We start from the raw sequence: 18,564 nt of genomic DNA, 5'->3' as shown, positions 1-18,564 counted from the left end.
TCTCTGCAAAATGTCTGCACCTCCTGAGAAGAAACCTGTTATCAATCTCATATGTGTCTCGATCTGTCCATGGAGCTGCGGTTGTTTAATGTGTTTGTGCAGATGTTTTACGTTCGGCATAGGACAGAATGCTTGCAGGAGGCTGGTGCAGGGACTGGCGACAGTTTCTAAAGGAACAGCAGAGTTCCTGGCCGAGGGAGAGAGGCTGCAACCCAAGGTACTCATTTCCAGCTTTTTTTGTATCGCTCCTAACGAGAGCCAGCTATTCTGAGGGGCCACTGAAGAGCCATTATGCAGTGGTTTCAAAGCCCCGAGTGTCTGCCGCTGATACCAATTAGGAAATCATATCTCACAGACGCCACTCGCTTTATGTACTGATTAGGCAGAAGCTGTGTTTTATGGCTGAAAGTCTTCTTTAGCTGGCTCATTTTTACTCCGCAGATGATAAAGTCCCTGAAGAAAACCATGTCTCCAGTGCTCAGTGATATTTCCATCGAATGGCTCTTCCCCGAGACCAAGGAAGTGCTGCTGTCCCCTGTGGGCAACACCTTCCTGTTTCCAGGGGACAGCCTGACCTGCTACAGTGTGGTTTGCGACACCACCCGCTACCACACCAACCCCAAATCTGTAAGTGGAAGACCACTATTGAAAATTGACAAATGACCGCATTCAGGATGACTTTCTGTGTTGTGAATATTTCAGAAAAGGAACCTGAAATTACACCATGTGGTTTTTTGACGTTTAAGTTGATCAGTGATTTAACTTAAATCCCTCATCTCTTGCCTCTGAAATGTGTCCTTACGAATCGTAAGGGGGACAAAAGGGTTAAGCGGAAGCTTTTTAATCAAACCTCGTTAATCGGTCGTCATTGAGGCACTTGTCTTGGACGCGTCACCCACTCACATTCTTAACAGGATAAGAGGAGGCGATACAGCATGATGCACTCCATTGAGTCGGCCAGCTCCGTGTTTTACCACTCTCAAGAGGAGGACCCGGTGAAGACAAGTGGCGACAGTCAGGGCCCCTACAGGGAGGCCCCCTCCGGCGCTCTGTATGACTCCTGCCAGGACTCCATGATACAGGACGGCGGCCCTGTCACCACAGAAAAAGACAGCATGGGTAAGAACCTACGGTACATACAGTACTTCCTAAATGAGGGGATCTCCAGTTGCTTAGACCACAGTTGGTAAATCTTAATTTGTGTGTTTTTATTACCAGTTCCACCGGTCTTTTGTAACATTACTGTTGGTCGGGACATGACAACGGCCAATGTAGGTTAGCATAAGCAGATACAACGTAGGTATGAGGCCCAATTAAGCCGCCGAGTGTCTGCTCTTTGTTTGGGTGAGGGTGGGATTCAAAAGCAGGTTAAAGGGACACTAGACCAGAGAAAGGCGTGGAAAGGTTTTTTATAATTAGTGGTTGTTTGTGAGACTAGTGTAATTAGATAAACGTTGATGGTGGCTGGACTATTAATGACATTCAGATAAAATGTCATATCAAGCAAAAGGGGATCAGCTAATGTAGTTTATTGTAAGCAGATGCAATGTAGATATGAGAGTCAGTTGGAGAAATTTGCCAGGACATTATATTGGCTGATATTAGCTTATTTCAGGTATATCATACTGGTTTATATCAGTCAATCAATCAATCAATCAATCAATCAATCAATCTTTAGTTGTATAGCATCTTTTGTATAGGTCCGTGCAATTCAAAAGTGCTGACCTTTGAACTGATAATAAGACAGTTCAGATGTAAATGGTAAGACAATTTAAGACATAAAAATGGCAAAGTAAAAAAAACAATATAAAGGTTATTTTTAAAAAGAACAAATAAAATAAAACTAGACAAAATAGATAAACACAAAGCAATGACAAATAAAATCAATGAGGGAACATTTAAAAACACGAATATGATCAAATAAATATATTAAAATTATTATTTTTAATGTATTTATTTATTTAATAAAATAAATAATGGCCATAACACTCTCTAATCAAAAGCCTGGCTGAAAAAAAGGTTGTAAGTTCGTGTTAGAAGATGTCAACACTTTCAGCTGTCGTCAGTTCCTCCGACGGCTCGGAAATAAAAACTGAAAGTTTGGAACAACTGACAACTACATGTCGGCTGGTAAGTAACAAGAAACTGCATTACTGAAATGGCAGTCTAGGTTTGTTATTCAGAAACATTGTCACCCTTACATAGTTTTTCCACCAGAGAGCAGTGACAAGTTGATTTTTCAACTTTAAAATGTCTGGCTTAGTATTTATCTTTGTCACAATTAAAAAATAAATAAATAAATAAAAATCTAAGGAATCTGTATCAGGATTGTTTATGGTCAAAAACATTATAATCGGTCGATATATAGTTATCCGGTTCTTAAAATTCCCTAATATTGATGTCAGTATCAGTCCCAAAAAAACGCTCAGCCAACTTATGGCACATCTGCCCACGTTTAGTTAACTTACAGTATTTCAGCGGTCGGCCATCGTTCATGGGGTTTTTGTGCACCAATTGCTCGGCGATACATTCTGTTTGGCGGCAATTTTGGTCTTTCAGTTGGCTGGTTCAGCACTTTGAATATGTCAACAGCTGCTGGATGGATTTCCATTCACGGTCCCTTTTCATCTAGCGCCGTCATCAGGTCAACATTTCAATCCGTCCAAAACTACTAACATTCCCATCGGACCCAGCTGTACTTTGTGTTAGAACCAACTTCAGCAAAGAAAAGCTGTGGTGACCTGTGCAACCAGCAGGTCGGACTGTAGAAACCAACAGTTATTGGTATGACAGCGTCATGGAGTGTTATTAGTTATTTTTATCTCTGAACAAAACATTAGGGCTGGATAAGACCTCTCCGAGAAGGCGGGCGTACAGCACCAACCAGATAATCGACTACAACCCGGCGAAGAAGGCCTACACTCCCAGTGACCCCAGCTCTGTGGTGACCAAGAATCCGCTGAGGAGAGCCAAGGTCCAGGAGCTGATAGGCCAGACCAGCCCCGAGCATGAGGCGCAGTGGAAGAACGACTACCAGGTGTGGTCCCACACGGAGAAGAGTAACGTCCACATGATTGCTTTTAAGGTGATCTGCTCCGGTCTAGTTTCTGAAATGGGCCAGCAGTTATTTCTCTCAAACCAGTGCTTCTGGTATGGATATAAAGGCAGGAGAATCTTATTCTGTATATGGAAAAATGATATTTGTATTCAGACTGTGTTGACAAATTAAACAGTTACCTGACCCTTGTCTGGGCTGGTTCATAATAAGAACAGACTAATGTGCTCGCTTCAGTAATGAAGGGCAAAATGTATGAATATTTCTCCGGGCGCATCCTGATATAATTAAACACAATTCACCGAGCTGTGAAGAAATTATATCTCCTCTTTGTAAATGTGGCTGAGGATCAATTGCCCTCGTGCCATGCTCAACCAATCTAAATCTAATTTGAATGAGTGAAATAGTAACTTTCTATTTATTTGTTTATTTTTACACAAATGAAAGAAATATAAATAATGAGGTTTTAAAACAGAAACTGTGAGGGTAAGGTCGGGAGATGAAGGCTTTAATACCTCTCCTAAAACTCCATGACGGGATGAACAATCCTTCATTACATTGCACTTTACGTTAATCTGATTTATTTTGCACAAAACAGCTTCATATTAGCATTTAAAAGTGATTAGTGATAACAGACTGAATATCTTTGGGTTTCGGCCTCTTGGTCTGCCAAAATGAGAACCTTGAGGACATCGAGTTGGGCTTTAGTGAGCTAGGCTTTTTCCCTATTTTGTGACATTTCATACAGCAAACAATTATTGGATTGAACGAAAAAATGATCGCCAGATTAATGGATATTGAAAATAATTGTTATCTGCAGCCTTATTTGCAATATAGAGGATTAGCATGAGTTTGGGAATCTTTATTTTCTTGAATGCACCTAAAAATTATGCTCTTTCAGTAGCTTTTTAAAAATAGTTTTTATGTGTTATTACTTTCGAAGAGTCTGTATGTAAGGGATCTTGAGCGAACACATTTACCTGGAAAGGACAAGAATAACAATCACTAGATGAGGTTCCATACCTTGTTATAAAACCTGCGACGGGACCAGGGTATTTTAAATTGGAAAAAACCTCCTTTTGTTTACAGCCACAGCTGGCAAGCCTGTGCGCCACATCTTCCAGAGGGCGCCCCGCCAGCTGTCACAGGCCGCTCCCTCAGCAGGAGCCGCTTCTGCAGCAAGAGGCCGACTCAGAGCCTCATTTCCATCCCCAGCCTCAGGACAACCCTCTGCCAGGCGGCGGCGGCGGCAGCAGCAGCAGCAGCGGCGGCGGCGGCGGCGTGCTGCCAGCAGCTCGCAGCACCGCCGGGGAAGATGGATCCAGATCCTCCACTGACAGCCCATCTGTTGGCAGCGTCGGAGAAACAGGTGAGCCCAAATGCAAACCCATGCTGTATTAATGAGAAATGTATTGAATCCATTCTAATCTTGAAGCTTTTTAAAGTTGCCATGTTTTTTATCATCATTTTTTTAACAATTTCTGTTGGATTTGTCCATTCTTGTTCATCCATAAAGGGCAGACAGAGCGCAGTTGCATGCCCATATAACAGCCCACAGATGTAGTCCACAGTACAACAAAAATGACTTAAACACAAGGTAGTGGTGGTAATAACAGTAGACAGACATCCCAACCTGGAAAGACACACGACGATAGAAACCATTAAAAAGTTATCTTCTTGGTCGTCCACATTTAGAGGAGCAGGTAGGCTCTCATAGTATTGTAGAAAGGGACTCCAGATCCTCATACATTGTTTTTTGTCCCTTTGAGCGTGTATTTAATATCGTCTAATTTTAGGAAAATACATAGTGTGTCTCTAATCCATCTTGTGAGGTTAGGTGGAGACTATTGCTTCCGGCAGAGGAGAATAAGCCTTCTAGCGATTAATGAGGTAAACTTTATGGCAACATGAGCTTTACCTTTTACAGAGCAAGCTTCTGGCATGAATCCAAATACAGCACACATAAGGGTCGGGGGATATTATTACATGAATTATCTTTGTGTAAGCATCAAATATACCATACCAGAATGTGGCCAGTTCAGGGCCGGAGCAAAACACGCGTATACGGTCTGCAGGTTGGCCTTCACATTGAGAGAAAGATTGCGTCACATTAGGATGCACTTCTGCAAGTTGTGCCATTAAAGGAAGCCTCCCAACAGTCATTACTAAACTCCTCGCCGAGGTCAAATTTCCCACTGCCGCCTAACATCCTAAAGTGAGGGGGTAGAGCTGCAGTATTACACATCGTGTAATATATAGCTGATATGGAACCTCTGCTTATCGATCACGCTGTCTGTTGGTAAATCTGGAAAGAAAAAGCAGTGCTTTTCTGGACAAAATGCCCGATCTGCAGCTATCTGGGGAAAAAAAAAAATTGATTTGTGTAAATCAGATGTTTGACAAGAGTCGTAGAAGCGAGGCAACAAACAGATATGAAACAGATTTAGCTGCCGTTTTATACCGAATTTGGAAAGTAGCGTCAGAAAAGGCGGGAGGAAGGTTGTGGTTTCTCACGGTAAGGGAGTGTATCATATTAAAATCAAAATGTCCCCTGAAACAGTGATGATCATTGAGTCCACAGTTTTGGAGGGACTTGCTAATAAAAGCATGGTAACATATAATTAACGTGGCATTGATGCACGTAACTTTAAACAGTAACTGGAATTTATTACAATTAGCATTAGAGAAATTAAAGAAAACATTTTGCGTTTGTGACTTGTCACACTGATTTTTATATTCCCTTTAAAAGAATAGTTCAAAAAATTTGAAGCTTTGAAGCGTCAGTGCACGCGGGTCAGCTCTAGGCTTAGCTGAGGGAAAGCACATTTTTATGGGGAAACAGACTTCGACACGACACTGGCAAATATTAGCCCAGTTCACCATAACCCCCGTCATAATTTTGATTTTGCTACGGATTAAACACGTGAGATATAACCCCATAATTAGTAAGCTTTAGAGGTGCTGGTTGGACAGAGCCAGGCTAGCTGTTTCCCTGTTGCCGGTCTTTATGCTAAGATAAGCTTAACTGGCTGATAGCTGTAGCTTCAGATTTAAGGGACAGACATGACAGCGGCATTGACCTTCTCATCTAACTGTCAGCAAGAGAGCGAATATTTCCCAAAATGTCGAACTATTCCTTTAAAATGGTGGAGCATGAAATTTGAGTTCCAAATTTCAATCGGAATCTGCTTTGGAAGTAACAATAGGGCAACCGAGGCAATGAAATAATAGCAGGCCTCGAATTCAAGCCAAGAGCACAACAATGGATTTTTTCACTCTGATGTGACAAGTCCCTTAAAAAGTCTGATTTAAATGGCATACAGCCAAATGAGAAAGGCGGCACTTCAGTGTTGGCAGATGAGCGAGCACAGGGGTGGCTCTGAAGAAGGACAGGAAATGTTTTTCTATATTTAGAGACATGACAAGAAATTACCCAGGAGATGAATGGCAGCTATCTGAGGTCTAATTTAAACATGCTGAACATAGAGAGCTTTGGAAACATAGGTGATGGACTAATTTCACCCAGATCAGGTAGCGAGCGAGCAGTGGGCAAGAGACCTCGGGCAGATCTGAAAACAGTGTGACTCATAAATGCAAATTCAGGGAATAAAATCTGCTCCTGTGATATTTCAGATGGTTATGGACACCAGTTATGTCAAGCAGAAACCCCGCAGGAGACCCAGATCTCAGATCTGGGTGCTGCCAACCGGCTCAAAGGTGACTGCAAGGCTGTGGTGTCCGGACTGCTTTGTGGGAAACTGATGAAGTGGGAGGTGGTCTTCGATATCGAGCCGTTCCTAAACGGACGGGAGCGTGAGGAAAAGGTTCACGAGGAGCTTTGGAACGAGACCTTCCACCACATGGCTGGACGCTCCATCATACACGACTTTGAGCATATGGCAGATAAAGAGTGTGAGATTGAGCACGGTGAGCTTCTATGCGGATTCAAGTGTTTTTAGGCAGATCTTGGGATGATCCAGTAAAATTTGAGGATTTTAAGATTGTGAAGACAGAGCAGGAGCAGGCCTGCTCACAATTTCAAATTTAGCTGTTATATCTCTCCTCTGCTTCATTCAAAAGGGTGTTGGAATTTTAGAAATAAAATTTTCAAAGGAACAGTTCAACATTTTGGGAAATACACTCATTTGCTTTCTTTTTGAGGGTTAGACGAGAAGACCGACACCAATCTCATATTTTTATACCCTCCAAAGATCACTGTGTAACGCATCTTATCTTGTTTGTTTATTCGGTACAGAAATCAAAGTACACAAGTGACATTTTTGTGGTTTCACGGGGGGGAATGTGCAGCACAAGTGTCGTACATGTCATTTTTACACTTCGGGTTCTGTGCGGAACAAACCGATGAGATATAGCATGTTAATTAGCGGGATGTGGGGGCTCTCGTAGGTGATTTTGTTACTATTCAACAGAGCCAGACTAGGTGTTTCCCCCTGTTCCCAGTCTTTCTGCGAAGCTCACCAGCTGCTGGCTTGAGCTCTATATTATATGAGTGGTATTGATCTTCTCGTCTAAAGTTTGTCAAGGAAAGAAAATAAGTGCATTTCCCCAAATGTCAAAAATATTCCTTTAAGCTGCATTTGTATGTATGTTATGTATGATCGGAATAATGTTATTAAACATCATGTAATACAGTATAGTGTTATGTTATGTTACGCAATCCAAGGGAATGTTGCGTAATCATTTCCTATTTATTATAATTCACAGGCTCGGGGAGGAAGTACCAGCTCTATGCGATTCAAACCAGCAAAGCCTGCAATATACTGAGCAAGTACACTGCGTTTGTTCCCATCGACCTGGACACTAATGAGTATTTGCAGACATATATTGAATACATAAACCCCGGTGAGTCATGTGGATTTAACGTGACAAAGTCCTTATGCAACCCGTCGTTCAGTCCTCTCCACATGTTTGAACATAATCTGGAAAGAAAAAACCTTCTTTTTAGTGTAACTTGTCTTATTTGCAGTTTAGCATTTATAAACCAGGCAGTGTGGTCTATGAAGTTATCTTATAGTACGCCGTTGTGTCGGTGAAATTGCACCCTCGTTACAGGAATAGTCTGACATTTTGGAAAATAGTGTGAGCTGCTCAGACGTGAAGCTTTGCTGCTGTTTTGTGTGTTCTCTAAAATTTCAAATGAAAATTTTTTGGATTTTGCAGTGTTGTTCTGACAGAACAATGCATCTGAGAGTGTCGCCTTGGGCTCTCAAAACTTGTGACGGGCATTTTTCACAAATTTCATAGGTTCGAATAAATAATTGTTTATCCAAAAAAAAAAAAAAAAAAAAATATATATATATATATATATATATATATATATATATATATATATATATATATATATATATATATATTGGACATACAATTGGACGTAAACATATTATGTCTTGTTTAAGTAAAAAAAACCATCAACTTGTGGTTTTATGGGGCAGTTACTTGCCAGGATATTTCTTGGCCGGGGAGCACTGAGATTGCCAGGGAATCAGTGGAAACTTTAGAAATTCACCAAGAAAGTGAATAAGTGTGTTTCCCAAAATGTCGGACTTTTTCTTTACATTTATATGGATGTCTCTCCTCAAGTTATCAATATTGATTTGGTTGTCTTACTTATAGCTTTTGGCGTTGCAGCACTTACCTATGTCCACATTTTTAGACTTAACTTAGACCCATTTGTGACCCCAGCGCTCTCCGTGTCAGTCCATGATTCGGTCTCATAACGTTCCCTGAGCAAACTTTCAGGGGAAAAAGTCAAAACGTTATTTTTTTCAGCTGTTGTCCAGCAGTGGGTTATGTCTCGGGAATATAACCCAGATCGTCTCACAGATGTCTTGGGTTTGCCCGGAAAGATAAAATGTTTGGCTGGTGTGAGACCAGTGTTTAAATCCAATATTCCAGCAAAGCTGGCCACGATAAACATAGTTTCAGTGAAGAAGAAGAAGAAGAATCAGAGCTGAGCAGAGCGTTGGAGTCTGTGGATATATTAGATTTAAATGCTGGTTTTGCCCCGGGCAGATATTTTATCATTCAGAGAAGAGTGGAGACAGCTGTGACATCACAAAAATACCTCTGGAGATGCAGCCTGCCGATAAATAATGTTTTTTTACTTTTCCCAATAGGTTTGGGTCACAGATGGGGCTAGATCCTAGATTACATTCACCTCAAAACACTTTCAAATTGTGCAATACAGATCACAAATACAAGCCAGCTTGAAAACTGCTTTAGTCTGCCCACTTACAAATTTAAAAAAAAAAAAAAAAAAAAGTTTGAATTTTGTGAATTCAGGTGAAGGTCAGAAGAGGGGCTCACACTCTAGCTCTCGTTCAGGGAGCAGGAAGAACAGAGGTTACTCCATCGGACTGGGTCGCTCTCAGTCTGGCGGCGTGTCGGAGGAGGCTGAAGACGTTCTGCTGCCCAACAGTAGGCTGCATTTTTTTTTTATTTTTAGCTCACATTGTCAATCAATCCCAAATAGTTAAACAGCAGACGGAGCTTTAATTTTTAGGTGTGTAACCAACGAGAATTACAGTAGGAAGAAATAAGATAAGAGCTCTAAAGAAAGGCAGAAGGGATCTTTTATTGAGAATGAAAGACGTGCTTATACGGGAGAAGGAATCCAATTCTTTGGGGAGAGGGCGATATGAGTTTTTTCAGGATTGATGTTTATATATTTACTTCAAATCTGTCTTTCTTTGAAAAAGGAAGTTTGCGGTCTTGCATCGCGCAGCATCGGGAGCTGGGTGATACAGAGCACTCAGAAAGCTGCGTATTGCTTTACATTAAAAATACTCCAACTTCAGCAAAAGGGCACAGCACTTGAAATTAGTTTTCAGTGGTGGCATAGCAACACCAGGCACAAAGACTGGCACACTGCTCGAGCATCTGCTTGGCACTGCCAGTTTAAAAAAAAAGAAGGCGCTCGGTGGGCTCGGATGCAGATGAGCTGCATCGGTGCTGCCTGAAAAAACGGTCTTTTTTTAATCAAAACAATGTCCAGTTAGGTTCTGAGAAGAAAAAGAGTGAATGAGTTTGTAAAAACATTGAATACAATAGAAGACAGCTGACAGTTAATTTTCCTTCCTGTCCTCGTCGTAGGTGGAGAGGATGGTGTCTCTCCGTGCAGCACTCCCTCCTCCTCTGGTTGGGAGCGATGTAGCTTCACGGAGGGTGAGTGCACCACGTCGGCCGACACGAACCGTCTGGCAGTCTCTTGCCATTTGCTAGGCAGCGTCGTTATTTGGCTCCAAATGTGAAACATGAGCTTATTGACATTTTAGTCCCTCTTCTTGTAAGTGATGACAGAAGTCAACACGACTTTGTGGCTTGTATTGACAAAACGCTGTCTGGACCCTTTAAAAAAAAAAAACCCAAAAAAACAAAAAAAACGAGCACACATTGAAGGCGCAAATACACACACACACAGAAGTGTTTCACCCGCAGAGGAGAGACAGCTGATGGAATATATGTGTCCTCCGCTGTCACTGTTAGAGCTCAGTGGGTGTGTTTTAGCGCTTTATTATGTGACCCATGTTGAGAACGAAATAGAAAAGTAAGAAGAAAATGCCACGGCTTCTTTCTCTCTCTCCTTCCCTTGTCTAACTCTGCCTCTCTGTCTCTAAGTCTCCCAAAGGAGTCCGTCTGTGACCTCTGACCAATCACAGAAATCGGTGGAGAGCCTTTTTTCTGCCAGGTGGGTGACTGGAGACTGGCTGGCAGCATAAATGTGCTGTAGCTGTGGTATCACCGCATGAGCAGACACAGGGACTTCAGCATTATATATTCTTTTTAACTGCCTGTCTCACAAGGCAGACAATCGCTGCACGCTAACATCCTCATCTTGCTCCAGTTCTGATGGATGATTTTGACTTTTACAGAATGCTGTCTTGAGGTTAATGTATCAGAGCAATATAAGACCGTTTCATGACCAGTCATGACCTTATAACGATCAAATGCCTGTTAAGATGCTATCTATCACCAGATGAGGTAACGCAATGGTGATTGATGAGCCTATGGCCCACTGGTGAAAGTATTGCGGACTGGATGTCTGTGACGACATTCCCGGAAAAAATGCTGTACTAGTTTAACTGCTAATGCAAACTTCGAAGCCTCATTTTACAAGCATTTACCGTTACCGCGTTTCAGCGTGTTAGCATGCCAACATTTGCTAACTAGCAGTCAACACAAAGTACAGCTGAGACTGATGGGAATGTTATTAGTTTTGCAGGTATTCAGTCACAGATCAGTGTCATGGACACTCATGATGGTGCTAGGTTAAACGTTAACACATCACCAAAGTTATTACAGTTAATTCATTAATGTCTGCACTAAATTTCATAGTAAATCCATCCAACAGACATGTTTGGACAAATGTTTGTGTGTGTTTCACGTGAATCTATGCACTAGTCGTTGTGATGTTTCAGCAACGTTGCCATTTTAAGAGCCATGCTGAGAGTGCGGCTAAAAATCCTCACGGCCCTCAATTTACCCGACTTCTGTTATGTGTAAGTCTTGTACCGAAATAATCAAAAGAAACAATCGCTTTCCTATCCTGATAAAAGCAGCAGACTGAATCGAATGGTTTGTGCTACTCGTACTTTACATTGTGATTTACATCCGCGTCTCCCGCTCCTCTGTAAGGCTGGCCCTCAGCAGGACTCGTCTGCTGACTCGAGCTGCCAAAGGATTCATGTGCCGATCTCACAGCAAGTCCGGTGATTCGATTGGAGAAAGCGACAACGAGAACAAAGACTACATTCCTCTGGTGGGTAGCAGATCTATACACGTGGATGTTCTGTCGACCTGCATGGTTTTTGATGTGCACTAATTTGAACTGACTGTAGATCCGTCTGGAAAGACGAATGTGCCACAGTCTGTCGAGCCGGTTTGATTTCAAGAGAACAATGAGCAGGAGCGCGCCTGAGCTGTTTTGAATAATCCTGTGGGGTAAAGTGCGCAGCATGAAAGCGTGCCGTTTCCTAATTACATCCGACCCAGGAACTTTGTTTGCTTACCCCTCTCTCTGCAAATTCTTTCAGCCTTTTTGGAAAAAGTATAAATAATATAGAGATGATAAAGAGAGGATGTCAGTGGAGGATACCAGCTTTCATATGTAAGCATGTCTCCACGCTCACTGTAATATTATAAGACCATACCCTGCCCCTCCCCTGAGACCACCAAGACCTTGAAAGAGGCTCTAATTATGCAGCGCACGCCACCTTGTTCATATATATTCACCTTCCAAACCCGATGGGGAAAATCAAAATGTCAAAAATAATCAGAATAGCTCCCCTCGAAATGATTTTGCCCTTCCTTTAACAACCACCACAGAGGGACCCTTTAGCAAGACACCTCACGTCCAGCTGCTGACTGGAGCAGGAAGGGGTGAGCCATAGAAAACGCTGTTACAATAGCGTTGCACTCAAAACAGTTGATCAGGGCCTCCAAGCACTACACCGCTGATTGAAGGGTGTTAAAAAAAAAAAAAAAACTATCATAAAAAAATAATATAAGCTGTACTTTATGTAAAACTGTAAATTATTTCCTTCTGCACAGCTGTTGCTGCAGTTGGCTAGTGGCGCATTTCCCCTGGACACAGCCCTGTGTGAAGCCATTAACGTGCCCATGGACAAGCTGAAGTGGACGTCCCCCTTCGCCAGCCACCGCTCCAGCCTGGGCCACTTGTCCCACTCCAGCAGCCGCCGCGCTGAGAGTGCCGACGACGGGCACAGATCACCATGTGAGCAGGAAACATATCAGCAGCCCGCAGAGCAAATTGTAGGCACCCACAGCCCCTCTCATCTGTCCAGGAACGCCTGGACGGATGCCGCTCCTTCCGCAGTAGGAAGTCCTTCCTCCGCTAGTGAGCCCCCACTCTCCCCACACTCCCAGGTGGACAGTGGTCGGAGCTCTGGGTCGGGGGGCTTTGAAACGGCATCGCCCGGCGGTGTGCTTAAGAGGATGCCGAATCCAGAGAGCATGGTGTGGGCTACGGCTGTGGCCCTAGCCTGGCTGGAGCACAGCTCCGCCAGCTATTTCATAGAGTGGGAACTGGTAGCTGCCAAGGCCAGCATGTGGCTGAGCGCGCAGGACATCCCAGAAGGCCGAGATTTAGCCTCCATCAAAGCTGCTGCCAACCAGCTCTTCATCATCCTCAGACACTGGGATGAAAACCTGCAACTGAACATGCTCTGTTACAACCCTAACACTGTCTGAGGCCTGCTAGTCCAAGACTAATACAGACCACTCAGAGTACTTAATCCCATATGATACTATGCTAACTGAGGCTGTACTATTCTCCATTCAGCAGTATATCCTCTGGAGTCTGATTTTGCTGTTGCAGTTGTGAACAATGTGTACCCTCCTCTGTTCGTGTGCTGTTCCTCCAAACATATCAAATGCTCTTCAGAGGCACCGCGTGCAAGCTGTTACCTCGCTGGTGCCATATACTGTAGCCAGATCCCTGTTAGCAAGGGATCTAATCTGATTTATGCCACAGATTTGAGTTTCATGGAGGGGAATGTAAGTGTTAAATTAGTAGCATGCTGGACCACTGACCATCAATATCTGAGAAAAGCTCTTATTATCATCATATTGATGTTACGGGGAGAATGCTGCAAAACTATGGTTGGGAGAAACTGTTCCACTCATTTACGCCTGCTGTTTTTACATCTTAGCAGCATTTTCTGAATTGACTGTACTGTGGAAGAAATATTACATGAAGTCATCTGGATACGTGCTAGCAGTACTGCCAGTCTTTTCTAATGCTTGTTACCATTACAGTGTTATTAATATTTGCCATTTTCCAGTTTGATTACAGCAGAGACAGAAAAATATGCAAAAAAGCTAAAGAAAATATAAAAATACATGTTAAGATTTGGTTTTTAAAAATATGTGGCTTTGGTGGGAATCTATGAATGTGTATCCCACTGGCATGTTAGTTATTGTTTATTATTTAATGATACAGATTATGTTTTTTCACCTATCACTAACCCTAACCCCAACCCTAAGATTAGAGGTTTTGATCATGCATTAGTTTTTAATTTGAGAGAAAGTAACACAGACCTGGAGGCAGTTGCACCATCTGTTTGCAAGTTCAAAATTAGCCCAGTTCTAAGCCTTGTGTTTACTATGTCGGTGGATATTTACGCCTCACTAGTTCCTACATAGAGTTCTTATATACATAGAGATTACTTTTTGCTAAGTGTTTACAACCTGTAACTGCCAGGCATAACTGTTGTGTAGCTAAAAGAACCAACTAACAAAGCTAACGTCAGCTGGCTAAAATAATACCTCGTTCAGATTGAAGAAGAGACAAAGCAATATGGTCAACACTTGACCAAAATGCTGTTCAACAAAGTAAACTTGGTTTTTAATTTAAGTTTCACAAAAAAATAACACAATATATTTAAAATTGCTCATTTTATGCTGCTAGCATGAGACTAAACGTACAAAATAAAGTTAGTTTAGAGCATGGCTGTTCAAAGTCTGACACTATGGGCCCACCCGTGAGCCGAGTGCTCCTCCCCATTCTTTTTCCTATATTTGTTAACATTATAGCAGTTTGGCACCATTAAAAATATGCCAAATCAGCTACAAGCAGTTCCTGATTCTCAGGCAAGTCGTGCCATTATAGAGTATCCTTTTTCTGTGTTATCTAAGTGGATTTACGGATGTTTATTTGTGATGCACGTCAAAAATAATGATCCTTGGACAGTGTAAGTCACACTAAAACTAAAAACATTATGACCTATAAATTATGACTCATAGAAGGAGTACAAATCTTGACACTAAATTGCAGTAATCAGGCATCAAGGGTTTCCAAGCGCCTGAACGTCCTCCCTTGGCTGTGTGTCACAACTATGGCTGCAGCTCCAACTGCAGACTATGTTGAAAAGCGGCCCACCCTACGATAACTAACTTCCAGTTGTTTCTAGAACACCGGCTTGCACCTCTCCCTTTCACCTCACTTTCATTTTGAAAACTTCTGGGTTAGCATAATCAGACATTTCCCAGGCACTCTAAATTGAATGTAATTGTACTATTAAGTATGAAACATACATATTTTCTCCAAGAATGCATACATACATACAACAAATATATGTGTTTACAAAAGATTGGCAGTTTAATTTATCTCTTGACCCATTAATCTTATTTTTAGAAGTTATGTTCGTAAGTTACGTAGCTCGTGATGCTATGGTGCCTTCCCTTTTACATATCTGATTGCTCTTGACTGGATGGCATTAAAGATGCTTCCTAGCAATCAATTTACACAGTACCAAAGTCTTTACTAGCTATGACATTTCCCAAGTTTCCTCAAAATGGTGCAACCCAATTTAATAAATCACCAGTCTGAAACTAGCTAGTGGTTAATTAGAACTTAGGAAGGATGTTACAGACAAACTTAGTAATGGATTTACAAACAGCTGGTGCAACCTCATTCTAATATGGGCAGCGATCAACAGTCCTGCTCCGGGAATCAGAGAGGAAAGGCCCCTGCTAGTTTGGTCATTGTCACAGCTCATTTACCGCAAGTGCCTAACCAAGGTTTGAAGTCGGCAGAAAACGTAGATCTGTTCGCTGCAGTTTAATCAGTGTGGATAATGCTTTTTTTTCTTTTTTCTTAAATATACATTGGGTACCCTTTTTTCGTTCTCGATCTTACCTTGATTCTGTTGGTGGCCTATGTAGGCATCTTTCAGTATAGATTTTTCTCTTTCTTATTCCATCACACTGTTGCTTTACTCAGGTATTTATTCCTTTTTTTTTCACTCAGGCTGAGTTGCATAAGTTCTTCTGCATGGACACAGGTGTTTATGTTATGATGTTAAAGACTGAATTACCATATTGGAGCCAGTAGTGCAGTATTTCGCTCTCTGAAATGAAATGAGAAATTCAGTAGATGTCATATAGTAATATTTTTGTGCTGTAATTGCAGTAGTAAGTGCAGCTGTAATTGTATTAAGTTGTATTTTTTTACGTACTTGGTCAGTTGTATAGTGCAGTATCTTACAACTTGCTGTGTGTGCCTTTATAAATGATTGTTGACTGTTTGAGGCCGTTGAAAGCTTCCGTAGTGTCTTGAAAATTGTCAATGCTATGACCAGCTCTGCAGGTGCATGTAATAAAATGACTCTACAACCAAAGGTACAGGTTCTGTAGCTATTATTGTCCCATTGCTAACAACAAAGTGTACCACATGGATCGATGCTTAGACCCCTTCTCTTTGTAATATACACCCCCCCCCTTGGTCTGCTTATCCACTCACATGGTTTTTGCTACCGTTGCTATGCTGATGATACCCAGCTCTACCTGTCCTGCCCGCCAGATGACCCCACTGTCTCTGTGCAGATCTCGACCTGTCTCACTGGTATATGAGAGTGGATGTTGGCAAGCAGGCTTCAACTCAATCTCACTAAAGCCCCAGTCAAACCAGCATTTAAAACTGACATTTCGGGGTGAAACCAATTAATTTCAATTAAATAGCCGGAATCAGTGGATCCACTAAAGGGCATAGTAAATCAGCCCAAATTTTTCATAAGCAATTCAAATTTGGTTAACTCTGACACTCGAATTTGCAGCGTCGACCAATAGCCAGCCATCTTGACAGCTGTGACTTTCTAGGGAACGGAGAGTCGTTTGAATAAACTGCGTGAACTTATTGTCCTGTTAACGATCGAGCCAGGGATGTTTTTCCCTCCTTCAACAACGCCTTACTGAATGAAAAGATTAACAACAAAAATCTGCGAACAAAAATCCAGAGGGGCGGGAACAGCCCAACACAAAGAAAATAGAGGCTCAGAGAGCGTTATTAACAGACTAGCTCTAGCAGTTAGGTGATAGGTAGATTGTAAGATAACTCTGTAATTCTGACAGTAGCCTAACTGACAGTAACTGACAGTTAATCTATATCACTCTTTATTACAGCCTAAGTAATGAGCCTATATAAAATATCACGGTGTACAAATAACAAGAAATAATCATTCTAGCTGAGGAAATTATTAAATCATCCACTTGTTCAGAGGGAGAAATCACAAGTGGCGCAAAAAAAGTTCTTTGCGCTCCATCCGCTAAAGTTCGCTGTTAGGAAGAAGTGCGATTCCATCGGGCTCGGTAGGTGATGCGATGATAAGGTGACATCAGCTGCACTGGTGTCGTTTCTTCCCCGTGTGACCACGCACACGCCTCATTAACACCAGAAGCTGCCATAATATGGCTCCTTGAAATCAAAGAAGGTGCTCGTAATTAGAACGACGAGACATCCTTTATAACGTCCCCGCTATTACAAAGTCAAACGTGCCCAGCACGAGATTCAGAGACTTGTAAAGGGGTGGGTGAAAGGGGGGGTACAGAAAACAGACTGTGGCGTAAGAAAAATGACAGCTCATTACTGTGGCACTAATAACCAACTTCACCCCTGCTTCGGAGATCCAACATGACTCCCTCGGTTCCTGACGGTGTACAGCGGTCTGAAGAGCACACACAAACACACACACATGCACGAAACACACAGATTTATGTAAATGACATTATCTGGCTGTTTTCTTGCCGGTGCATTGTGATGTTACATGTGGAAACAGCGAAAATAACGTGTCTATTAATTTCCCAATACAGTACACAGAAGATTACATGTTCTGTTGCTAGGTTACTGACAATAAGGCAAGAAAATATGTTGTCTGAACTAATATAATTTCAATTGCAGTATATCCTCTACATGTGCCGTATATAATAAAGTATAATATTAGATTAAATGCAAGTGAGAGGGTGCAGCTGAGTGGTTGGTTGTACAAAATTAAACTTTTAATGAGGTTCCATTGATGCGAGCAGTATTTTCATTTAGATTTATGGTGGAAAAAGCCGTCAATTAGCTCCACTCACGCAACTGTCGTTAGGTTTCTTTTCGCACGGGCTGTTGACAGCGAACCTTCAGTGACAATTATTCTCTCACATTACAGCTACTTAAATTCCTCTGGCTGCAGAACAGAGGCTGATGTCTAATTTAATCCAGGCCACTATATCACGGCAGTTTAATGCGCACATAAATAGCACACATAACAAACGTAAGTAATTGCACTGTCTGGCTGAGGGCTAGTCCAGAGGTAAGTCGTAGGATCCGATAAATTAATCTTGTCTCAACTTTGGGGAGCAGGAGTTAAGGGGATGATTAGCAGTTCCCATGGAAACCATGGGCTTTTTTCCATCACGGTCTATCTGGAGTGCTGCAAGGCGAATGATCTGAACAATGATGTTTATTTGCTTTGGTCCCAAAGTGTCAAGCAACATGCCTAATTTATTTATCTATTTATTAATTTACATACCAACTTAATATTTTCTTATTGACTTATGTTTGTTTTATGATTAAGTAGTTTCACATGAGAATCAAAGACACAAAGAGACTCAGAGCCACCACAAAACCACCAAAAAGAGACACGTTTTTTTCTAAATATTTGTTTTGTGTCTCCTTTAGTTGTCAGCCAAAAGTTATAACTAATGTT

At 41.9% G+C, this 18,564-nt stretch overlaps 1 protein-coding gene across 4 annotated transcripts in view; it reads left to right on the top strand.

The window, feature by feature from the left end:
• Nucleotides 1–16,185, top strand: part of vwa5b1 (von Willebrand factor A domain containing 5B1) — a 34,570-nt gene extending 18,385 nt beyond the window's left edge. For 3 of the 4 annotated variants that reach the window (XM_040152383.1, XM_040152385.1, XM_040152384.1), the window contains exons 12-23: nucleotides 103–217; nucleotides 442–627; nucleotides 915–1,119; nucleotides 2,841–3,037; nucleotides 4,145–4,424; nucleotides 6,689–6,982; nucleotides 7,781–7,918; nucleotides 9,359–9,493; nucleotides 10,169–10,240; nucleotides 10,694–10,763; nucleotides 11,711–11,834; nucleotides 12,626–16,185. In XM_040152383.1, coding sequence (XP_040008317.1) covers nucleotides 103–217; nucleotides 442–627; nucleotides 915–1,119; nucleotides 2,841–3,037; nucleotides 4,145–4,424; nucleotides 6,689–6,982; nucleotides 7,781–7,918; nucleotides 9,359–9,493; nucleotides 10,169–10,240; nucleotides 10,694–10,763; nucleotides 11,711–11,834; nucleotides 12,626–13,285 — 2,476 coding nt within the window. In that variant the 3' untranslated portion in view covers nucleotides 13,286–16,185. The remainder of the gene's footprint in view (nucleotides 1–102; nucleotides 218–441; nucleotides 628–914; nucleotides 1,120–2,840; nucleotides 3,038–4,144; nucleotides 4,425–6,688; nucleotides 6,983–7,780; nucleotides 7,919–9,358; nucleotides 9,494–10,168; nucleotides 10,241–10,693; nucleotides 10,764–11,710; nucleotides 11,835–12,625) is intronic. The other variant, XM_040152386.1, reaches the window with a different exon arrangement.
• The last annotated feature ends 2,379 nt before the right edge of the window (nucleotides 16,186–18,564 follow it).

The sequence above is a fragment of the Xiphias gladius genome, chromosome 18 (assembly GCF_016859285.1).
Source record: "Xiphias gladius isolate SHS-SW01 ecotype Sanya breed wild chromosome 18, ASM1685928v1, whole genome shotgun sequence".
Lineage (NCBI taxonomy): Eukaryota > Metazoa > Chordata > Actinopteri > Istiophoriformes > Xiphiidae > Xiphias > Xiphias gladius.
The sequence above is the reverse complement of the archived record's forward strand: the minus strand, read 5'-3'. Positions and strand labels throughout refer to the sequence as shown.